General features: G+C 46.5%; 1 protein-coding gene across 1 annotated transcript in view; it reads left to right on the forward strand.

Moving 5' to 3' along the window:
- The window catches only part of slc6a7 (solute carrier family 6 member 7), an 80,814-nt gene that overhangs the window by 25,613 nt on the left and 34,424 nt on the right, over positions 1–20,777 (forward strand). The window contains exons 2-3 of the mRNA XM_072576702.1: positions 15,342–15,570; positions 19,216–19,347. Of these exons, the coding sequence (XP_072432803.1) occupies positions 15,342–15,570; positions 19,216–19,347 (361 nt within the window). The remainder of the gene's footprint in view (positions 1–15,341; positions 15,571–19,215; positions 19,348–20,777) is intronic.

A 20,777-nucleotide genomic window follows, 5' to 3' on the forward strand; every position in this document is an offset into this window, starting at 1 on the left:
TCTGTCTGTGTGTGTGTGTGTGCCTGTGTGTCAGTGTATCTGCCTGTGTGTGTGTGTGTGCCTGTATGTCAGTGTATCTGTCTGTGTGTGTGTGTGTGCCTGTGTGTCAGTGTATCTGCCTGTGTGTGTGTGTGTGCCTGTGTGTCAGTGTATCTGTGTGTGTGTGTGTGTGTGTGCCTGTATGTCAGTGTATCTGTCTGTGTGTGTGTGTGTGTGCCTGTGTGTGTGTGTGTGCCTGTGTGTGTGTGTGTGTGCCTGTGTGTGTGTGTGTGTGTGCCTGTGTGTGTGTGTGTCAGTGTATCTGCCTGTGTGTGTGTGTGCCTGTATGTCAGTGTATCTGCCTGTGTGTGTGTGTGTGCCTGTGTGTCAGTGTATCTGCCTGTGTGTGTGTGTGTGCCAGTGTGTCAGTGTATCTGTGTGTGTGTGTGTGTGTGTGTGCCTGTGTGTCAGTGTATCTGTCTGTCTGTGTGTGTGTGCCAGTGTGTCAGTGTATCTGCCTGTGTGTGTGTGTGTGCCTGTGTGTCAGTGTATCTGCCTGTGTGTGTGTGTACGCCTGTATGTCAGTGTATCTGCCTGTGTGTGTGTGTGTGTCTGTGTGGCAGTGTATCTGCCTGTGTGTGTGTGTGTGTGCCAGTGTGTCAGTGTATCTGTGTGTGTGTGTGTGTGTGCCTGTGTGTCAGTGTATCTGTCTGTGTGTGTGTGTGTGTGCCAGTGTGTCAGTGTATCTGTGTGTGTGTGTGTGTGTGCCTGTGTGTCAGTGTATCTGTCTGTGTGTGTGTGTGTGTGCCTGTGTGTCAGTGTATCTGCCTGTGTGTGTGTGTGTGCCTGTGTGTCAGTGTATCTGCCTGTGTGTGTGTGTGTGCCTGTGTGTCAGTGTATCTGTCTGTGTGTGTGTGTGTGCCTGTATGTCAGTGTATCTGCCTGTGTGTGTGTGTGCCTGTGTGTCAGTGTATCTGTCTGTGTGTGTGTGTGTGTGCCTGTGTGTCAGTGTATCTGCCTGTGTGTGTGTGTGTGCCTGTATGTCAGTGTATCTGTCTGTGTGTGTGCCTGTGTGTCAGTGTATCTGCCTGTGTGTGTGTGTGTGCCTGTGTGTCAGTGTATCTGCCTGTGTGTGTGTGTGTGTGCCTGTGTGTCAGTGTATCTGCCTGTGTGTGTGTGTGTGCCTGTGTGTCAGTGTATCTGTCTGTGTGTGTGTGTGTGCCTGTGTGTCAGTGTATCTGCCTGTGTGTGTGTGTGTGTGCCTGTGTGTCAGTGTATCTGTCTGTGTGTGTGTGTGTGTGCCTGTGTGTCAGTGTATCTGCCTGTGTGTGTGTGTGTGCCTGTGTGTCAGTGTATCTGTCTGTGTATGTGTGTGTGTGCCTGTGTGTCAGTGTATCTGCCTGTATGTGTGTGTGTGTGCCTGTGTGTCAGTGTATCTGTCTCTGTGTGTGTGTGTGTGCCTGTATGTCAGTGTATCTGTGTGTGTGTGCCTGTGTGTCAGTGTATCTGCCTGTGTGTGTGTGTGTGAGTGTGCCTGTGTGTCAGTGTATCTGTGTGTGTGTGTGCCTGTGTGTCAGTGTATCTGTGTGTGTGTGTGTGCCTGTGTGTGTGTGTGTGCCTGTGTGTGTGTGTGTGTGCCAGTGCGTCAGTGTATCTGCCTGTGTGTGTGTGTCCCTGTGTGTGTGTGTGTGTGTGCCTGTGTGTGTGTGTGTGTGTGCCTGTGTGTGTGTGTGTGCCTGTGTGTCAGTGTATCTGCCTGTGTGTGTGTGTGTGCCTGTGTGTCAGTGTATCTGCCTGTGTGTGTGTGTGCCTGTGTGTCAGTGTATCTGCCTGTGTGTGTGTGTGTGTCAGTGTATCTGCCTGTGTGTGTGTGTGTGCCTGTGTGTCAGTGTATCTGCCTGTGTGTGTGTGTGTCAGTGTATCTGCCTGTGTGTGTGTGTGTGTGCCTGTATGTGTGTGTGTGTGCCTGTGTGTCAGTGTGTCTGCCTGTGTGTGTGTGTGTGTGTCTGTGTGTCAGTGTATCTGCCTGTGTGTTTGTGTGCCTGTGTGTCAGTGTATCTGCCTGTGTGTGTGTGTGTGTGTGTGTGTGCCTGTGTGTCAATGTATCTGCCTGTGTGTGTGTGTGTGTGTGCCTGTGTGTCAGTGTATCTGCCTGTGTGTGTGTGTGCCTGTGTGTCAGTGTATCTGTCTGTGTGTGTGTGTGTGTGCCTGTGTGTCAGTGTATCTGCCTGTGTGTGTGTGTGTGCCTGTATGTCAGTGTATCTGTCTGTGTGTGTGTGTGTGTGCCTGTGTGTCAGTGTATCTGCCTGTGTGTGTGTGTGTGCCTGTGTGTCAGTGTATCTGCCTGTGTGTGTGTGTGTGTGTGCCTGTGTGTCAGTGTATCTGCCTGTGTGTGTGTGCGTGCCTGTGTGTCAGTGTATCTGTCTGTGTGTGTGTGTGTGCCTGTGTGTCAGTGTATCTGCCTGTGTGTGTGTGTGTGCCTGTGTGTCAGTGTATCTGTCTGTGTGTGTGTGTGTGTGCCTGTGTGTCAGTGTATCTGCCTGTGTGTGTGTGTGTGCCTGTGTGTCAGTGTATCTGTCTGTGTATGTGTGTGTGTGCCTGTGTGTCAGTGTATCTGCCTGTATGTGTGTGTGTGTGCCTGTGTGTCAGTGTATCTGTCTCTGTGTGTGTGTGTGTGCCTGTATGTCAGTGTATCTGTGTGTGTGTGCCTGTGTGTCAGTGTATCTGCCTGTGTGTGTGTGTGTGAGTGTGCCTGTGTGTCAGTGTATCTGTGTGTGTGTGTGCCTGTGTGTCAGTGTATCTGTGTGTGTGTGTGTGCCTGTGTGTGTGTGTGTGCCTGTGTGTGTGTGCCTGTGTGTGTGTGTGTGTGCCAGTGCGTCAGTGTATCTGCCTGTGTGTGTGTGTCCCTGTGTGTGTGTGTGTGTGTGCCTGTGTGTGTGTGTGTGTGTGCCTGTGTGTGTGTGTGTGCCTGTGTGTCAGTGTATCTGCCTGTGTGTGTGTGTGTGCCTGTGTGTCAGTGTATCTGCCTGTGTGTGTGTGTGCCTGTGTGTCAGTGTATCTGCCTGTGTGTGTGTGTGTCAGTGTATCTGCCTGTGTGTGTGTGTGTGCCTGTGTGTCAGTGTATCTGCCTGTGTGTGTGTGTGTCAGTGTATCTGCCTGTGTGTGTGTGTGTGTGCCTGTATGTGTGTGTGTGTGCCTGTGTGTCAGTGTGTCTGCCTGTGTGTGTGTGTGTGTGTGTCTGTGTGTCAGTGTATCTGCCTGTGTGTTTGTGTGCCTGTGTGTCAGTGTATCTGCCTGTGTGTGTGTGTGTGTGTGTGTGCCTGTGTGTCAATGTATCTGCCTGTGTGTGTGTGTGTGCCTGTGTGTCAGTGTATCTGCCTGTGTGTGTGTGTGTGCCTGTGTGTCAGTGTATCTGCCTGTGTGTGTGTGTGTGCCTGTGTGTCAGTGTATCTGCCTGTGTGTGTGTGTGTGCCTGTGTGTCAGTGTATCTGCCTGTGTGTGTGTGTGCGCCTGTGTGTCAGTGTATCTGTCTGTGTGTGTGTATGTGTGCCTGTATGTCAGTGTATCTGCCTGTGTGTGTGTGTGTGCCTATGTGTCAGTGTATCTGTCTGTGTGTGTATGTGTGCCTGTATGTCAGTGTATCTGTCTGTGTGTGTGTATGTGTGCCTGTGTGTCAGTGTATCTGCCTGTGTGTGTGTATGTGTGCCTGTGTGTCAGTGTATCTGTCTGTGTGTGTGTGTGTCTGCCTGTGTGTCAGTGTATCTGCCTGTGTGTGTGTGTGTGTGCCTGTGTGTCAGTGTATCTGCCTGTGTATGTGTGTGCCTGTGTGTCAGTGTATCTGTCTGTGTGTGTGTATGTGTGCCTGTATGTCAGTGTATCTGCCTGTGTGTGTGTGTGTGCCTGTGTGTCAGTGTATCTGTCTGTGTGTGTGTATGTGTGCCTGTATGTCAGTGTATCTGTCTGTGTGTGTGTGTGTGTGTGAGTGTATCTGTGTGTGTGTGTGTCAGTGTATCTGTCTGTGTGTGTGAGTGTATCTGTGTGTGTGTGTGTCAGTGTATCTGTCTGTGTGTGTGTGTGTGTGTGTGAGTGTATCTGTGTGTGTGTGTGTCAGTGTATCTGTCTGTGTGTGTGTGTGTGTGTGTGTGTGAGTGTATCTGTCTGTGTGTGTGTGTGTGTGTGTGTGAGTGTATCTGTGTGTGTGTGTGTCAGTGTATCTGCCTGTGTGTGTGTATCTGTGTCTGTTGATGGGGAGTTGATAAGGGCAGGATGAGAGTTTTAGGATGAGAGCAGAGTGATGTGCCAACAGCTTATGGTTGTTCACTTGTAGCTAGAATACATTTACTGGGAATAAGCAGTAATTCTGGTTAGCTACAGAAATCTGGTCTGTACTTCCTGTCAACTGGGTCTGAAAATCAGGTAAATTGGAAAATTTTGCAGATATTTGTTAACTTCTGTGATGAATTTGGGAAGAATGGGGCTTGATTTCTGGTGTGATATGTCAGTATTGAGAAATAACAATCTCCTGATTTATTCTCTGTGCTACCGTTAGGGGCATACAGATTCTTCTCATCAGTATTTTCTTCCCCTTGTTTTTATTGCATATTGTTATTGAATTTAAATTCCATGATTCCAACACATGTCCTCAGCATCTTAGTCTGATGGTTCTGGATGAGGTGTCGAGGAACATTACCATGACACCACCGACTCCCCTTGGTGTCAGGTGGAGTGGATAAAATTGCCTCAGACTGCCGTCATCATTCTGGAGAAGGCAGGGATTCATCAGCCCCTTGGCCTCTCTGCTCAAAGATTGTTGCGAATGCTTCAGCTTTCTCTTTGACATTAAGGTGCTCGGCGCTCCCATCGTTGAGGTGGGGGTATTTATGGAGCCTCCCCCTCCAGTGAGATGTTTAATTGTCCACCACCATTCACGACTGGATGTGGCAGGACTGCAGAGCTTAGATCTGATCCATTTAGTTGTGGGATCACTTGGCTCTGACTGTCACTTGTTGATTATGCTGTTTGGCCTGTGAGTAGTCCTGTTTAATTGCTTCACCAGGTTAACACCTTACTTTTACTGCTGCTCCTGGCATTTCCTCCTGCACTCTTCATTGAACCAGGGTTGAAGCCCTTGCTTGATGGCAGAGTCGGGGATAGCCCAGGTTTATAATGTTGCTGATTGGGGTTGGTTACAATTGTGCTGCTGCTGATAGCCTACAATACCTTCTGGACGCCCAGTTTTGAGTTACAAGGCCTGTTTGAAGTCTGTTCCATTTAGCATGGAGATGGTTATTAAGTTGAAGAGTTGCTGAATACCCAACCCATTCAGTAATATCCACTAGGAAAGGAAATCTGCCATCCCACCCAGTCTGGCCTATATGTGACTCCAGACTCATAGCAATATAGTTGACATACACAAACACACACACACACGTACACATGCAAGCACAAACACACATGCACACACAGACATACATATAGATACACAGACACACACAGACATATAGACACACACACAGACACACATACATATGCACACACAGACACACGCAGACATACACACAAACACAGATATATATAGACACACACAGAGACACACACGTAAACATAGAGAAATACACAGTCACACACACACACACACACAACACAGACACTCACATGCAAACGTACAGACAGATTATAAAAACACATGAACTCTGAGCAGATGGAAAGATGAGAATGCAGTTCCATGGTCCCTGTTTCTAGGATTCACTGTGAAAGTCCTTTCGGATTGTCTGGATATGCTGCTTCCCAGGCCTCCTTCTCCAGATACTTCCACCTGTTTGTAGGTGGCATGGGGTGACTGGTTCACACTTATCAAAGTTTGATCTTATCGATTAACAGTCACAGGTTACAGCAACTGGACAAGGGGAAACACACTGGTTATCTTCAGGCTTGAGGTGCTTTTTTGCTGCAGAGCTAAAACAGCTTCTTCCCCCCAGAATGGTTTCTGCTGAAACATTCACAGTCCCAAGCTGAGAACCTGAGAATGAACCATATAGTTATTGGCAGGCAGGGGACATTTGTCAGCAGTAACTGGTCACTGGTCCACAGACCAATCAGCAACTTGTTGCCAGCCGAAGTTTCACATGTAAACACCCTTTAGCTCCAGCCCAATAGTAAGCCGGCCACCCATTACTGATTCAATAGCAGCTGTGTAAACACACCTTACAACGAGTGTCAGGTTCCCTGCTTTTAAAATCTCCAGCAATCCTTGATTTTTAAAAATAATTCATTGAAGAAGGAGTTAGGAGTTAGTCCACAAACAAAAATAGCCTTTAGAACATAATTACATTGTGTAAAAAGGTAATGCATTAATCATGACTGACTCTGATCTTCATGTGGATCGGGAGGTAATGACTGTAACAGGATCAGCAGCTGGACATCATAGAATATGAGTTCCCTGATTGGGGCTGTTAATCTGGCCCTGGCTGACATAAAAAGATTGACACTCTGGTACCTGACTCTGAATGAGGCCGTATTACAGTTAAGGACTGTTCATGTGTAAAATAAAGGGTGACTTGCTGATGGATACTGGCCTCTGTGGAATTATTTCAGGGATTGTCAGATTGGAATGATTAATTAAGCGTATTTGGAGCTGTTTCCAGAACAATCTGTTGTGGATTTAACTAGAGATCAGGTTATTTTGGATCTGGTAATGTAACATGACAAAAATGACATCACAGTAAAAGACTCCTGACAAACCAGTGACCATAGCACAGTAGCATTTGAGAGTCTGAGAAGGAGGAATTAAGGTCGGAAACACGTGCTCAGTTTAAATAAGGCTACTTACAAAAGAATGAGGGCAAAGCTAACTGGAGTGCACTGGGTCAGGACCTGAGCAGCAGAGACAGCTGAGAAACAATGGCAGATGGTTACAAAATTAGTTCATGGCTCTGAATAAAGATATATCCCAGTGAGAAAGAAGGATTTTAGGAAAGGGAAAAGTCAACCCGTAGTTAACCAGTGAAGTTAAGGATAACATCAGATTGAAAGAAAGGTCTCTTCTGGCAAAGTGGTAATGTCACTACCACTGAGCCAGGAGGCCTGTGTTCAAGTTCCGTCTGCTCCATGGATATATAATAACATCTATGAACAGGCTGATTGGAAACTATCAAATTAAAAGAAAATACATATAATGTCACAAGATTAACAGTAAACTAGAGTCATAGAGTAATAGAGATGTGCAACACAGAAACAGACCCTTCGGTCCAACTCATCCATGCCGACCAGATATCCCAACCCAATCTAGTCCCACCTGCCAGCACCCAGACCATATCCCTCCAAACCCTTCCTATTCATATTCCCATCCAAATGCCTCTTAAATGTTGTAATTGTACCAGCCTCCACCACATCCTCTGGCAGCTCATTCCATACACGTACCACCCTCAGCGTGAAAAAGTTGCCCCTTAGGTCTCTTTTATATCTTTCCCCTCTCACGCTAAACCTATGCCCTCTGGTTCTGGACTCTCCAACCCCAGGGAAAAGACTTTGCCTATTTACCCAATCTATGCACCACATGATTTTATAAACCTCCATAACACCCTCAGCCTCCAATGCTCCAGGGAAAACAGCCCCAGTCTATTCAGCCTCTCCCTATAGCTCAAATCCTCCAACCCTGGCAACGTCCTTGTAAATCTTTTCTGAACCCTTTCAAGTTTCACAACGTTTTTCCGATAGGAAGGAGACCAGAATTGCACGCTATATTCCAACAGTGGCCTAACCAATGTCCTGTACAGCCACAACATGACCTCCCAACTCCTGGACTCAATACTCTGACCAATAAAGGAAAGCATACCAAACGCCTTCTTCACTATCCTATCTACCTGCAACTCCACTTTCAAGGAGCTATGAACCTGCACTCCAAGGTCTCTTTGTTCAGCAACACTCCCTAGGACTTTACCATTAAGTGTATAAGTCCTGCTAAAATTTGCCTGTCCAAAATGCAGCACCTCGCATTTATCTGAATTAAACTCCATCTGCCACTTCTCAGCCCATTGGCCCATCTGGTCCAGGTCCTGTTGTAATCTGAGGTAACCCTCTTCGCTGTCCACTACACCTCCAATTTTGGTGTCATCTGCAAACTTACTAACTGTACCTCTTATGCTCGCATCCAAATCATTTATGTAAATGGCAAAAAGTCGAGGACCCAGCACCGATCCTTGTGGCACTCCACTGGTCACAGGCCTCCAGTCTGAGAAACAACCCTCCACCACCACCCTCTGCCTTCTACCTTTGAGCCAGTTCTGTATCTAAATGGCTAGTTCTTCCTGTATTCCATGAGATCTAACCTTGCTAATCAGTCTCCCATGAGAAACCTTGTCGAACGCCTTACTGAAGTCCATATAGTTCACATCTACTGCTCTGTCCTCATCAATCTTCTTTGTTACTTCTTCAAAAAACTCAATCAAGTTTGTGAATAGAGGGTCTAATCTCAGAATAATGATTCATACACTTAAAACTAGATAGAGAGTCATAGAGTCATGCAGCACAGAAATAGACCCTTTGGTCCAACTTGTCCATGCTGACCAGATATCCCAAAGTAAACTCATCCCATTTGCCTACATTTGGTCCATATCCCTCTAAACCTTTCCTATTCATAGACTTGTCCAAATGTCTTTTAAACATTGTAATTATACCTGCATCTCCCACTCGCTCTTGTAACCCATTCCATATCCACTCCACTCTCTGTGTGAAATGGTTGCCCCTGAGGTCCCTTTTAATTCTTTCCCCTCTCACGTTAAACCATCTAGTTTTAGACTCCCCTACCCTGGGGAAAAGACCTTGGCTTTTCATTCTAGCCAAGCCCCTCATGATTTTATAAACCTCTGTAAGGTCACCTCTCAGCGACCTATACTCCAGGAACAAAGGTTCCCTGCCAATCCAGCCTCTCCTTATAACTGAAGCTCTCCAGTCTTGGGAATTTTCTTGTAAATTCTTTTCTGTGTCCTTTCTAGTTTAACAACATCCTTCCTATAGCTAGGTGACCAGAATTGTACACAGTATTCCAAAAGTGGCCTTATTAATGTCTTGTTACAGCTGTAACATGACATCATAACTCCTGCACTCAATGCTCTGACCAATAAAGGAAAGCTTACCAGACACATTCTTCACCATCCTGTCATCGCTTTCAAGGAACTCTGAACTTGTACCCCTCGGTCTCTCTGTTCAACAACACTCCCCAGGGCCCTACCAATAACTGGGTAAATCCCCAGGGCGCTACCAATAACTGGGTAAATCCCCAAGGCCCTAGCAATAACTGGGTAAGTCCTGCCCTGGTTTGCCTTACCAAAATGCAGCACGTTACATTTATCTAAATTAAATCTCCATCTGCCAATTCTCAGCCCATTGGCCCATCTGATCAAGATCTCTTTGCACTCTTAGAAACCTTCTTTGCTGTCCACTATCCCACCAATTTTGGTGTCATCTGTAAACGTACTAACCATATCCCCTATATTCTCATCCAAATCATTGACCTAAATGACTAACAACAGTAGACCCAGAACCGATCCTTGCAGCACCCTCCTGGTCACAGAAATCTCTTCACCCCGAGGGGAGTAAGTCTGTGGAACTCTTTCCCACGGAGGGCTGTTGAGGCTGGGTCATTCCGTATATTCAAGGCTGAGAGAGCCAGAAATTTAATTAGGAAGGGAATCAAGGCTAGGGCAAAGGCAGGAAAGTGGGATTGAGGATTGAATGACAGGGCAGACTCAATGGGTCAAATGGCTTTCTGTTGTTGATTACATCTTGTGACCTTGTGGTCTTAAATAATTTCTCAATCTTATTACCCCCCCACAGATACAGACCCACCCTATCCACACACTCCTCATAACATTAGCCCCAAGCTCAGTATCAGCCGAGTGAAACTTCTTTAAATTGTGTCTGACTCGTGTTTATCCCATTTTAAAATTAAGAAACCAAAAGTGTACACAGTACTCCAGCTGCAGTCTCAGCAAACATCCTGTATAACTACAGCAAAATGTTCTTATGCTCTTTTAAATTCTGTTTCCCTTGGAGTAAATGACAATGTTCTATTTGTCTTTCCGATTACACATGGTTTTGTTGTTTTGTGCACCCAGCACAGCCAGTTCCCTCTGTGCGCAAACTTCTGTAACTTCTCTCCATTGGAATAATGTGCTGCTTCTGTTCCCCCGTACAAATGGATAAATTCACATTTTCTCACATTATACTCTGGTTGCCAAATTTAGGCCGACTCACTTACCTATCGATATGCCTTTGTTGCCTCCTTATGTACTCCTTCACAACTTACTCTGTTCGCTTTGGGTCATCAGTAAAGTTAGCAGTCATACATTTGGTTCCTGGAGAGTCTTGTGGTGAAGGTGGAGTGTCCCCACTTGGACCAGGATCTGGCTTCAAGTCAGACCTGCTCCGGCCGTGTGTCAGAACATACGTGAACAGATTAATTAAAAACACATATATTTGGTTCCTTCATCCAAGTCATTTATGTCAATAATTCAGGTCACAGCATTAACCATAAGACCAGAAGAAATAGGAGCAGGAGGAGGCCATTTGTCCCCTTGAGCCTGTGCTGTCTCTCAATAGGATCATGGCTGATCCGACCTTCCTCATGTTCACTTTCCTGTCCTTTCCCATAACCCTCAGTTCCCTAATGATCAAGAAACTATCTACCTCCACCCTCAATGTACACAAGGACTCTTGGTGGCAAGGAGCTCTGTGTGATACACAAATACACAGCTCTCTGTGGCAAGACGTTCCAAGGACTCAACCCTCTGAAAGAAGAAATTCCTCCTCATCCGAATTAAATTGGCGCGCCATTATTCTAAGTTGATACCCTCTGGTCCTAGACCCTCCCATGAGGGGAGCCATCCTCTCAGCATTGACCCTGCTAAGCCCCTTAAGGATCCTGGAAGCTTCAATGAGATCCCCTCCCATCCTTCTAAACCCCAGGGAGTTGAGTCCCAACCTCTTTATCCTTTGCTCCTAAGACAGTCCCTCCCCATCCCAGGGGCCATCCAAATGAACCTTCTCTCTACTGCCTCCAATGAAATGATATCCTTCCTTTAATAAGGGGACCTTAACTGCTCGCAGTAGTCCAGATGTAGTCCCATCAGCACATTGTACAATTCCAGAAAGACGTCTGTCGTGATTGGATCCAGGTAGGTCTTGTTGACAATGAGATTCTCAATTGGAGTGTGTACCTGGGCAGTCAGGAAACTCTGCTGACCAATATCAACAGGGGATTCCGAATTCGCTCAGTTCAGGGGATTGACTCTGAGCTGACTGGCCATAGGCAGTCCACTGTGCACAGGTAGATAAAAGAGGGACTTGATGATGGGATACTAGTCTCTGTGCAGCTATTTTAACTCCCGTACTCTTATAATCCAAACCCTATTTGAAATAAGGGCCAACATTCCATGAGCTTTCCTGATTACCTGCTGTATTCATGTACTAGCTTTCTGTGTTGTGTACAAGTACCCCAAGTCCCTTTGTATAGCAGCTTCCTGCAGTGTTTAACCATTTAAGTAATATGCTGTTCTTCTGTTCTCCCTTCCAAAATGAACAGCATTGTGTTTTTCCATATTATACTCCACTCGCCAACCTTTTGTCCATTGATCCCTCTCTCACACACTGGTTATATCGTTCCATCCTGAAAATGACGCTCATCTCTGTTTCCTGCTCATTAACCAATTCTCTAACTGATCCTACTTACTAAATATTAACATGAATAACATTTTTATCAGTAAATTATTGGCTAGTATGGGTTTGAGGATGTCCTAGAGGCATTAGGCAGAGAGCAGTTAGAACAGGTTACTCACTGTCGGTCAGCACTGGACTTGAAGTAACCTTTAAAGGGAACTTTGGTGGAATCGGTCAATAGTGAGAGGAGCTTTGACCGAATGGGTCAACAGAGAGAGTTTCCAGTGGTGGGTTGCTAGTCATCAATGATCCCAGGTTTAAAGTAATTTTCAAAAGAACTAATTTTTTTTAATATACAGTGTGTTGTAATCCCGAATGCATTTTGTGTAAGGCAGTGAAGTCAGATTCAATGGAGAAATAATTGAAGGCACAATGTTGCAGGGAATTGGAGAACAAGCAGGGGATGGAGATAATTGGGAGCTCTTTCAAAGGGATAGAACAGGCACAATGAGACAAATAGATCTCCTCCTGACTAACACAGGAACAAGTTGTTCTGACAGTCACTTCAATCAGAACTGATTGACACTTTTACTTCAACCTTGAATACCCTTGCCTCATAACGATCCATCAATGTCAGTTCTGAAATTTTCAATGGGTTCTCAGACTCAGCAGCATTTCGGGGGAAGGGACTAGCTCTAATTTTAACCTCAGCCCTGTAATTTTAAACCTTTATCCCCGGTAACATGCTGGTGAATCTGACCTGGACTAATATCTCCTTCCTGAGGTTAGGACCTAGATCTGACTGCTGTTGTTCTAGCAATTTCAACGACTGCTCCACCAACCATGGTGCTGTGTTCCAACCCCATGGAGATGACAGCCAGACACATTAATCCAGAAGATTCCATATAGTTGTCAGTACAGATATATTTTAGGTAAACCCTAGGACAGTGGATAAGAATGCTAAGTAATCGAGCAGCAAATGGAGGGAGGAAAATAAATATAATCACTATCACTAAGGAAAATGTACTAAGCAAACTGAAGACCAATATGTCTGCCAGGACCTGAGGTCCTAACATAGTAAAGGAAGTAGAGATAGAGATGGTGGATGTACTGTAGCAAACCTCCAGGAATCCTTACATTCTGGAAAATTTCCAGAGGGTTAGTAAACTGCAATTATCACACCCTTATTCAAGAAGGGAGGGAGATGGAATATCAGGCAACTCTTAACCAGGTTTTCATTCCCAGGTAAGACAGTTCCAACAACAGAATATATCCAATGCTCTTTGTTGAAGCAAAGGACACTGGGAAAATTACTGCAAAAGTCTTACCCAGACAATGCTTACAATTGCCAGTGAACCCTTTTACCTCGATATGTCTGAAGAGGGGATCTGCCCTACTGTGTACTAAACTCCCAGCCACAGGTGAAACAACCTCTTTCCTGAGCTAGCTAACTGTGCTGGGAGACAGGCTTGCTCTGTACTCTTTCCAGATAAAATAATCCAAACCTTGACACTGCCCAGTCTTAAGGACATGATTGGTTGACCTCTTAGAGACTTCATAAATGTGTCATCTATGCGATTTTTGGGAAGATATGTAGCTCAGGTTGAGGTTCAGGTTGGACATTTGCTAGCTGATTTGTCTCAGAGATGACTACCAGACTTCTCCGACCCCTTGACATCGTGATAGCCCACAAACCGACCAACATACTGAAACAACTACTGATGAACCTAAAGGACCCTGTACCAACAACCAGCGAAACAAATGTCGTTTACAAAATACTCTGCAAGGACTGCAACAAACACTCCATTGGACAGACACAGGAAAATAGCCGCCAGTATACACAAACACCAACTAACCACCAAAAGACAAGACCAGCTTTCACTAGTATCCTTACACACAGATGAAGAAGGACACCACTTTGACTGGGACAACACATCCATCCTAGGACAGGTTAAACAGAGACACGCACAGGAATTCCTGGAGGCCTGGCATTCAAACCGGAATTCCATCAAGAAACGCATGGAGTTGGACCCCATTTATCAACCTCAGAAAAAGGACCAGAAGTGACATCACCCACCTTAACAGACCAAGACACATAAACAGCAAACAGAACAGAACATTAGTGCCTCATGGAGGCTCATTGATGATGTTACCTAGCACGGTGACGAAACGTCTGAAAGCAAACCTACCAGCTCAGCGAGCAAACTTACACCCTGTGCCATCTATCCTGGCCCATTTAATCAATTATAACTCATTAAGGCTCGCTCAGGTCTCCTGGGAAAGGGCTTCTCTCTTGCTTTTAATTAACGTTGACCTCAGTTTTAGCTTGCTGTTCCTTTTCACCACTTTTATGTCATCCAATCAGTGACACAATATCTAAACAGTACAATTCCATGACACTCACAAATCCAGCTGATAGACGGGTTACTTAAGTGGCAAAACTTGACAGAGAGAATACAATGTGTAGAAATGTGAACACTTTGGCGAGAGGAATATGGGTGCTGAATATTGTTTAAATGGGGGAAAACTGCAGAAATCCACAGCACAGAGGGATTTGGGAATTCTTGTCCTTGAGTCACAAAAAAAAACATCATCCGACATTAATGGATGTTGGCCTTTATTTCAAAGGGAATAGAGTTTAAAAACAGGAAGGCCTTGCGAAAACTATACTAAATACTAATCAGACCACAGCTGGAATATTGTGAACATTTGCAGTTCCCTTATCGAAGGAAAGATATACTGTCCATTGTAGGAGAGGCGGCTCACCAAGCTGATCCTGGGTATGGAGAGATTTTATTAGAAGGAAGTTGAGTACATTCATCTTGTCCTCATTGGCATTTTGAAGCATGAGCAGCCTAATTAAAATGTATCAGAATCTGAGGGAGCATGGAGGATGGACACTTACCCTGTGAGGGAGTATAAGGTCAAAGGGTAGAATCTCAGAACAAGAAATCGCCTGGTTAAGACAGAAATGTGGGGGATGTGTCCTTTCAGAGGGTAGTGATTAGATTAGATTACCTACAGTGTGGAAACAGGCCCTTCGGCCCAACAAGTCCACACCGCCCCGCCGAAGCGTAACCCACCCATACCCCTACATCTACAGATACCCGTTACCTAACACTATGGGCAATTTAGCATGGCCAATTCACCCTAACCTGCACATCTTTGGACTGTGGGAGGAAACCGGAGCACCCGGAGGAAACCCACGCAGACACGGGGAGAACATGCAAACTCCACACAGTCAGTCGCCTGAGGCCAGAATTGAACCCGGGTCTCAGGCGCTGTGAGGCAGCAGTGCTAACCACTGTGCCACCGTGCCGCCCACAGTGTACCTGTGGAATTCTCTTCTGCAGGAAGCTGTGGAACCTGGGTTATTAAAATATATTCAAGGCTGAGAGAGGGAGAGATTTTAATCAGTAACGGAATCAAGGGTTATGGGGAAAAGGCAGGAAAGCAGAGTTGAGCAGAATCCGATCATCCACGATCTCAGTGAAGGGCAGGGCAGATTGGGTGCTGTATGCTGACCTCCATTCTCTATGGAGTTCGATGATGAAGGATGGGAGGAAGACTGAATGTAGGATAAACACCAACAGGGGCTGGATGGGATGAATGGCCTGTGTCTCTGTTATACATTTGAAATAATTCTGTGTAAAATCTTAGGCTATGCTTACTTTGCTAACAACCATCAACCTGTTTCCCCTGTACAGGCCATTGTTACTCTAAGCAGCGGGAACTTGGAGAACAATGTCCGGACCCAGGAGGCTGTTGAGCCCCAGCCCCAGTCCGTGTCGGAGACTGCAGCACCTGCTCCTGAGGCACTACCATCCCGAGGCACCTGGGGAGGGAAGCATGAGTTTTTGCTGTCCTGTATCGGATACTGCGTGGGACTGGGCAATGTCTGGAGGTTCCCCTATCTCTGCTATCGCAATGGAGGAGGTAGAAAGCAGCATTCCACCTGAATGACGTTGGCCAATCTCTTTCACTCTCTCGACCCTTTTCTGCTCCGTGTGCATTTCTCCACCCGCCACAGCCCTCCCCCCCCCCCCCCCACCCCACCCCCGTCAAGGATCAATTGCTTACCTTGGGGGTGATATTTGGAGTTATTACCACTATCACACGTATGACACAATAAGTTTTCTTTGCCCCAGCCACTGTATGGGGTAGATAATGGGCCATTGGTCCCTCTGCAGGTGAAATTAATCTTATTAGCTCGTTGGGAACCAGCCCGTCCCGGGGACAGACATTGTACATTATTCTTTGGCATTTTCCAATTACAATGCCAACAGAATGCAAAACTGCAAGGTTCCAGGACAATGGTAAAAACAATGACTGCAGATGCTGGAAACCAGATTCTGGATTAGTGGTGCTGGAAGAGCACAGCAGTTCAGGCAACATCCAAGTAGCTTCGAAATCGACATTTCGGGCAAAAGCCCATGGTGTCTGAGTTTGTAATTGCTGTTGGAACCTTCCAGAAACTGAAGTCTATTCATATCATATGATTAATGGCAGCCACAGTTTTGTCCAACAAAGATCATTTTAAAACTTAGCAAGAAAATATACCTTTAAAATGATTTGGGAATACTTTTATATACAAATATACAAATTATAAGCTGATGTGGGCCATTCGGCCCATTCCAACCTGCTCTCCCAATTAATAAGATGCTAAGACCATAAGACCATAAGACACAGGAGTGGAAGTAAGGCCATTCGGCCCATCGAGTCCACTCTGCCATTCAATCATGACTGATGGGCATTTCAACTCCACTTACCCTCATTCTCCCCGTAGCCCTTAATTCCTCGAGATAACAAGAATCTATCAATCTCTGCCTTGAAGACATTTAGCGTCCCGGCCTCCACTGCACTCTGCGGCAATGAATTCCACAGGCCCACCACTCTCTGGCTGAAGAAATGTCTCCACATTTCTGTTCTGAATTGACCCCCTCTAATTCTAAGGCTGTGTCCACGGGTCCTAGTCTTCTCGCCTAACGGAAACAATTTCTTAGCGTCCACCTTTTCCAAGCCATGTATTATCTTGTACGTCTCTATTAAGTCTCCCCTTAATCTTCTAAACTCCAATGAATACAATCCCAGGATCCTCAGCCGTTCCTCATATGTTAGACCTACCATTCCAGGGATCATCCGTGTGAATCTCCGCTGGACACGTTCCAGTGCCAGTATGTCCTTCCTGAGGTGTGGGGACCAAAACTGGACACAGTACTCCAAATGGGGCCTAACCAGAGCTTTATAAAGTCTCAGTAGCACAATGGTGCTTTTATATTCCAACCCTCTGGAGATAAGTGACAACATTGCATTCACTTTCTTAATCACAGACTCAACCTGCATGTTGACCTTTAGAGAATCCTCGACTAGCACTCCCAGATCCCTTTGTACTTTGGCTTTACGAATTTTCTCACCGTTTAGAAAGTAGTCTGTGCTTTTATTCTTTTTGCCAAAGTGCAAGACCTCGCATTTGTTCACGTTGAATTCCATCAGCCATTTCCTGGACCACTCTCCCAAACTGTCTAGATCCTTCTGCAGCCTCCCCACTTCCTCAGTACTACCTGCCTGTCCACCTAACTTTGTATCATCGGCAAACTTCGCTAGAATGCCCCCAGCCCCTTTTTCCAGATCATTAATATATAATGTGAACAGCTGTGGCCCCAACACTGAACCCTGCGGGACACCGCTCGTCACCAGCTGCCATTCTGAAAAAGAACCTTTTATCCCAACTCTCTGCCTTCTGTCAGACAGCCAATCCTCAATCCATCCCAGTAGTTCACCTCGAACACCATGGGCCCTCACCTTGCTCAGCAGCCTCCCGTGTGGCACCTTATCAAAGGCCTTTTGGAAGTCTAGATAGACCACATCCACTGGGTTTCCCTGGTCTAACCTGCTTGTCACCTCTTCAAAGAATACCAACAGGTTTGTCAGGCATGACCTCCCCTTAGTAAATCCATGTTGACTTGTTCTAATCAGACTCTGCTCTTCTAAGAATTTAGAAACCTCATCCTTAATGATGGATTCTAGAATTTTACCAACAACCGAGGTTAGGCTAATTGGCCTATAATTTTCCATCTTTTGTCTTGATCCTTTCTTGAACAATGGGGTTACAACTGCGATCTTCCAATCATCCGGGACTTTCCGTGACTCCAGTGACTCTTGAAAGATCTCAACCAATGCCTCCGCTATTTCCTCAGCCACCTCTCTCAGAACTCTAGGATGTATCCCATCGGAGCCAGGAGATTTATCAATTTTAAGACTTTTTAGCTTTTCTAGCACTTTCTCTTTTGTAATGACAACCATACTCAACTCAGCCTCCTGACTCCCTTTAATTGTTGGGATATTACTCCTGTCTTCCACTGTGAAAACTGACGCAAAGTACTTGTTAAGTTCTCCTGCTATTTCCTTATCTCCCATCACTAGGCTTCCTGCATCAGTTTGAAGTGGCCCAATGTCTACTTTTGTCTGTCGTTTGTTTCTTATGTATTGAAAGAAACATTTACTATCGTTTCTAATATTACTGGCTAGCCTACCTCCATATTTGATCCTCTCCTTTCTTATTATTCTCTTTGTTATCCTCTGTTTGTTTTTGTAGCCTTCCCAATCTTCCAATTTCCCACTGCTCTTGGCCACATCATGATGGCCATGATCTGGCCAGCTGGTCTGACTGCGACCTCGACTCCACGTTCCTACCTCACCCTGATAACCTTTGACTCCATTGTTAGTCTCTTCCTCTGTCTGTAAAAGTTTTAAAGATTTTGCCTCCACCATTCTCTGGTCAAGTGAGAGCCAAGGCCTAACCAACCATCTGAAAGAAAAACATTTCCTTCATCTCAGTGATAAATGGCAGACCCCGTAATTTTAAATTAGTTCAGTCTGTCCCACAAGGGCAATCGTCGATTCAACATCCACCTTGTCAAGTCTCCTCAGAATCTTAAATGTTTCAACAGGATCACCTCCCATTCTTCAAAACAGGCCGACTCTATCCACCTTTACCTTGTCAGACACCCCCTCCTTTATCCCACAAATCAGCTCTCTGAAATACTTACAACACATTCACAACGTTTCTTGAACCAACATTGTACACAGTACTCCAGGCGTCTCAGTGCTCTACACAACTGGAGTAATAAACCAATCCTCTGTCTGTCCCAATGTGCTCTGCCCAATGCCATGTGCTCTGATTTTGTGTGGTAACCTTTGATGTGTCAAATAAATTCTGGACAACATGGAGAGGTTCACCTTTGGCCTACCTTGTTTGTTACTATTTAAAACTCCAATAAATTAGTCAAAGGTAATATCCCTTTCACTAAATCATGTTGATATTGGTTGATTACATTAAGGTTTTCTGAACCCCACTGGAACTGTGTTCCTGATCCTGCTCTTTCTCTCTCTCTCTCTCTGTCTCACTTTCTCTATCCCAGATGTGTTCCTTATCCTCTGTTGCGTCTCTTTCTATTCCAAGTGTGTTCCTGTCTCTCTCAGTATTCCAGATGTCTTCCTATCTCTCTCTCTCTCTCTGTATCCTGATTTCTCTCTGTAGCTCAAGTGTGTTTCTGATCCTGTTCTCTGTCTCGGTTCCAGGCGCTTTCCTGATTCCTTACTGCATCATGATGTTATTTACTGGTCTGCCGCTCTTCCTGATGGAGCTCAGTCTGGGACAGTATGGAGGAGCTGGACCAATACGTGTGTGGAAATGCTGCCCTCTGCTGAAAGGTGTTGTATATTGCCAGCGACTGGTTTTATTCACAGTGACGCAATCTACTTGTTTAACCTGTTCTTCTGGAGAAACTCAGTCCAAACCAGTTACGTTCCCTCAGAGGGTCAGTGCTGAGGGAGTGCCGCACTGTCAGAGCGTCAGTGCTGAGGGAGTGCTGCACTGTCAGAGGGTCAGTGCTGAGGGAGTGCCGCACTGTCAGAGCGTCAGTGCTGAGGGAGTGCTGCACTGTCAGAGGGTCAGTGCTGAGGGAGTGCCGCACTGTTGGAGGGTCAGTGCTGAGGGAGTGCTGCACTGTCGGAGGGTCAGTGCTGAGGGAGTGCTGCACTGTCAGAGGGTCAGTGCTGAAGGAGTGCTGCACTGTCGGAGGATCAGTGCTGAGGGAGTGGGCACTGTCAGAGGGTCAGTGCTGAGGGAGTGCCACTCTGTCAGAAGGTCAGTGCTGAGGGAGTGGGCACTGTCAGAGGGTCAGTGCTGAGGGAGTACTGCGCTGTCAGAGGGTCAGTGCTGAGGGAGTGCCGCACTGTCAGAGGGTCAGTGCTGAGGGAGTGCTGCACTGTCAGAGGGTCAGTGCTGAGGGAGTGCTGCACTGTTGGAGGGTCAGTGCTGAGGGATTGCAGCACTGTTGGAGGGTCAGTACTGAGGGAGTGCCTCATTGTCGGAGGGTCAGTACTGAGGGAGTGCCGCATTGTTGGAGGGTCAGTGCTGAGGGAGTGCCGCACTGTCAGAGGGTCAGTGCTGAGGGAGTGGGCACTGTCAGAGGGTCAGTGCTGAGGGAGTGCTGCACTGTCAGAGGGTCAGTGCTGAGGGAGTGGGCACTGTCAGACGGTCAGTACTAAGGGAGTGCCGCACTGTCAGAGGGTCAGTGCTGAGGGAGTGGGCACTGTTGGAGGGTCAGTACTGAGGGAGTTCCGCACTATCGGAGGGTCAGTGCTGAGGGAGTGGGCACTGTTGGAGGGTCAGTGCTGAGGGAGTCTCACACTGTCGGAGGGTCAGTGCTGAGGGAGTGGGCACTGTTGGAGGGTCAGTGCTGAGGGAGTCTCACACTGTCGGAGGGTCAGTGCTGAGGGAGTGGGCACTGTTGGAGGGTCAGTGCTGAGGGAGTGCCGCACTGTCGGAGGGTCAGTGCTGAGGGAGTGGGCACTGTCAGAGGGTCAGTGCTGAGGGAGTGGGCACTGTCAGACGGTCAGTACTAAGGGAGTGCCGCACTGTCAGAGGGTCAGTGCTGAGGGAGTGGGCACTGTTGGAGGGTCAGTGCTGAGGGAGTGCCGCACTGTTGGACACTTCTCAGGGGTGATATGAAAAGATGTCCTTTCAATCTTTGGAAATCTCCATTTCCCTGCAGCTCCAGAGTGATTTTTGTGGAGTCAGTTCACAATCTCGACATCTATCCCTTGGCGTACAGCCAATGTCTGGAAGGCTACCAGTT

Source organism: Chiloscyllium punctatum, chromosome 9 (genome assembly GCF_047496795.1).
Source record: "Chiloscyllium punctatum isolate Juve2018m chromosome 9, sChiPun1.3, whole genome shotgun sequence".
Classification (NCBI taxonomy): domain Eukaryota; kingdom Metazoa; phylum Chordata; class Chondrichthyes; order Orectolobiformes; family Hemiscylliidae; genus Chiloscyllium; species Chiloscyllium punctatum.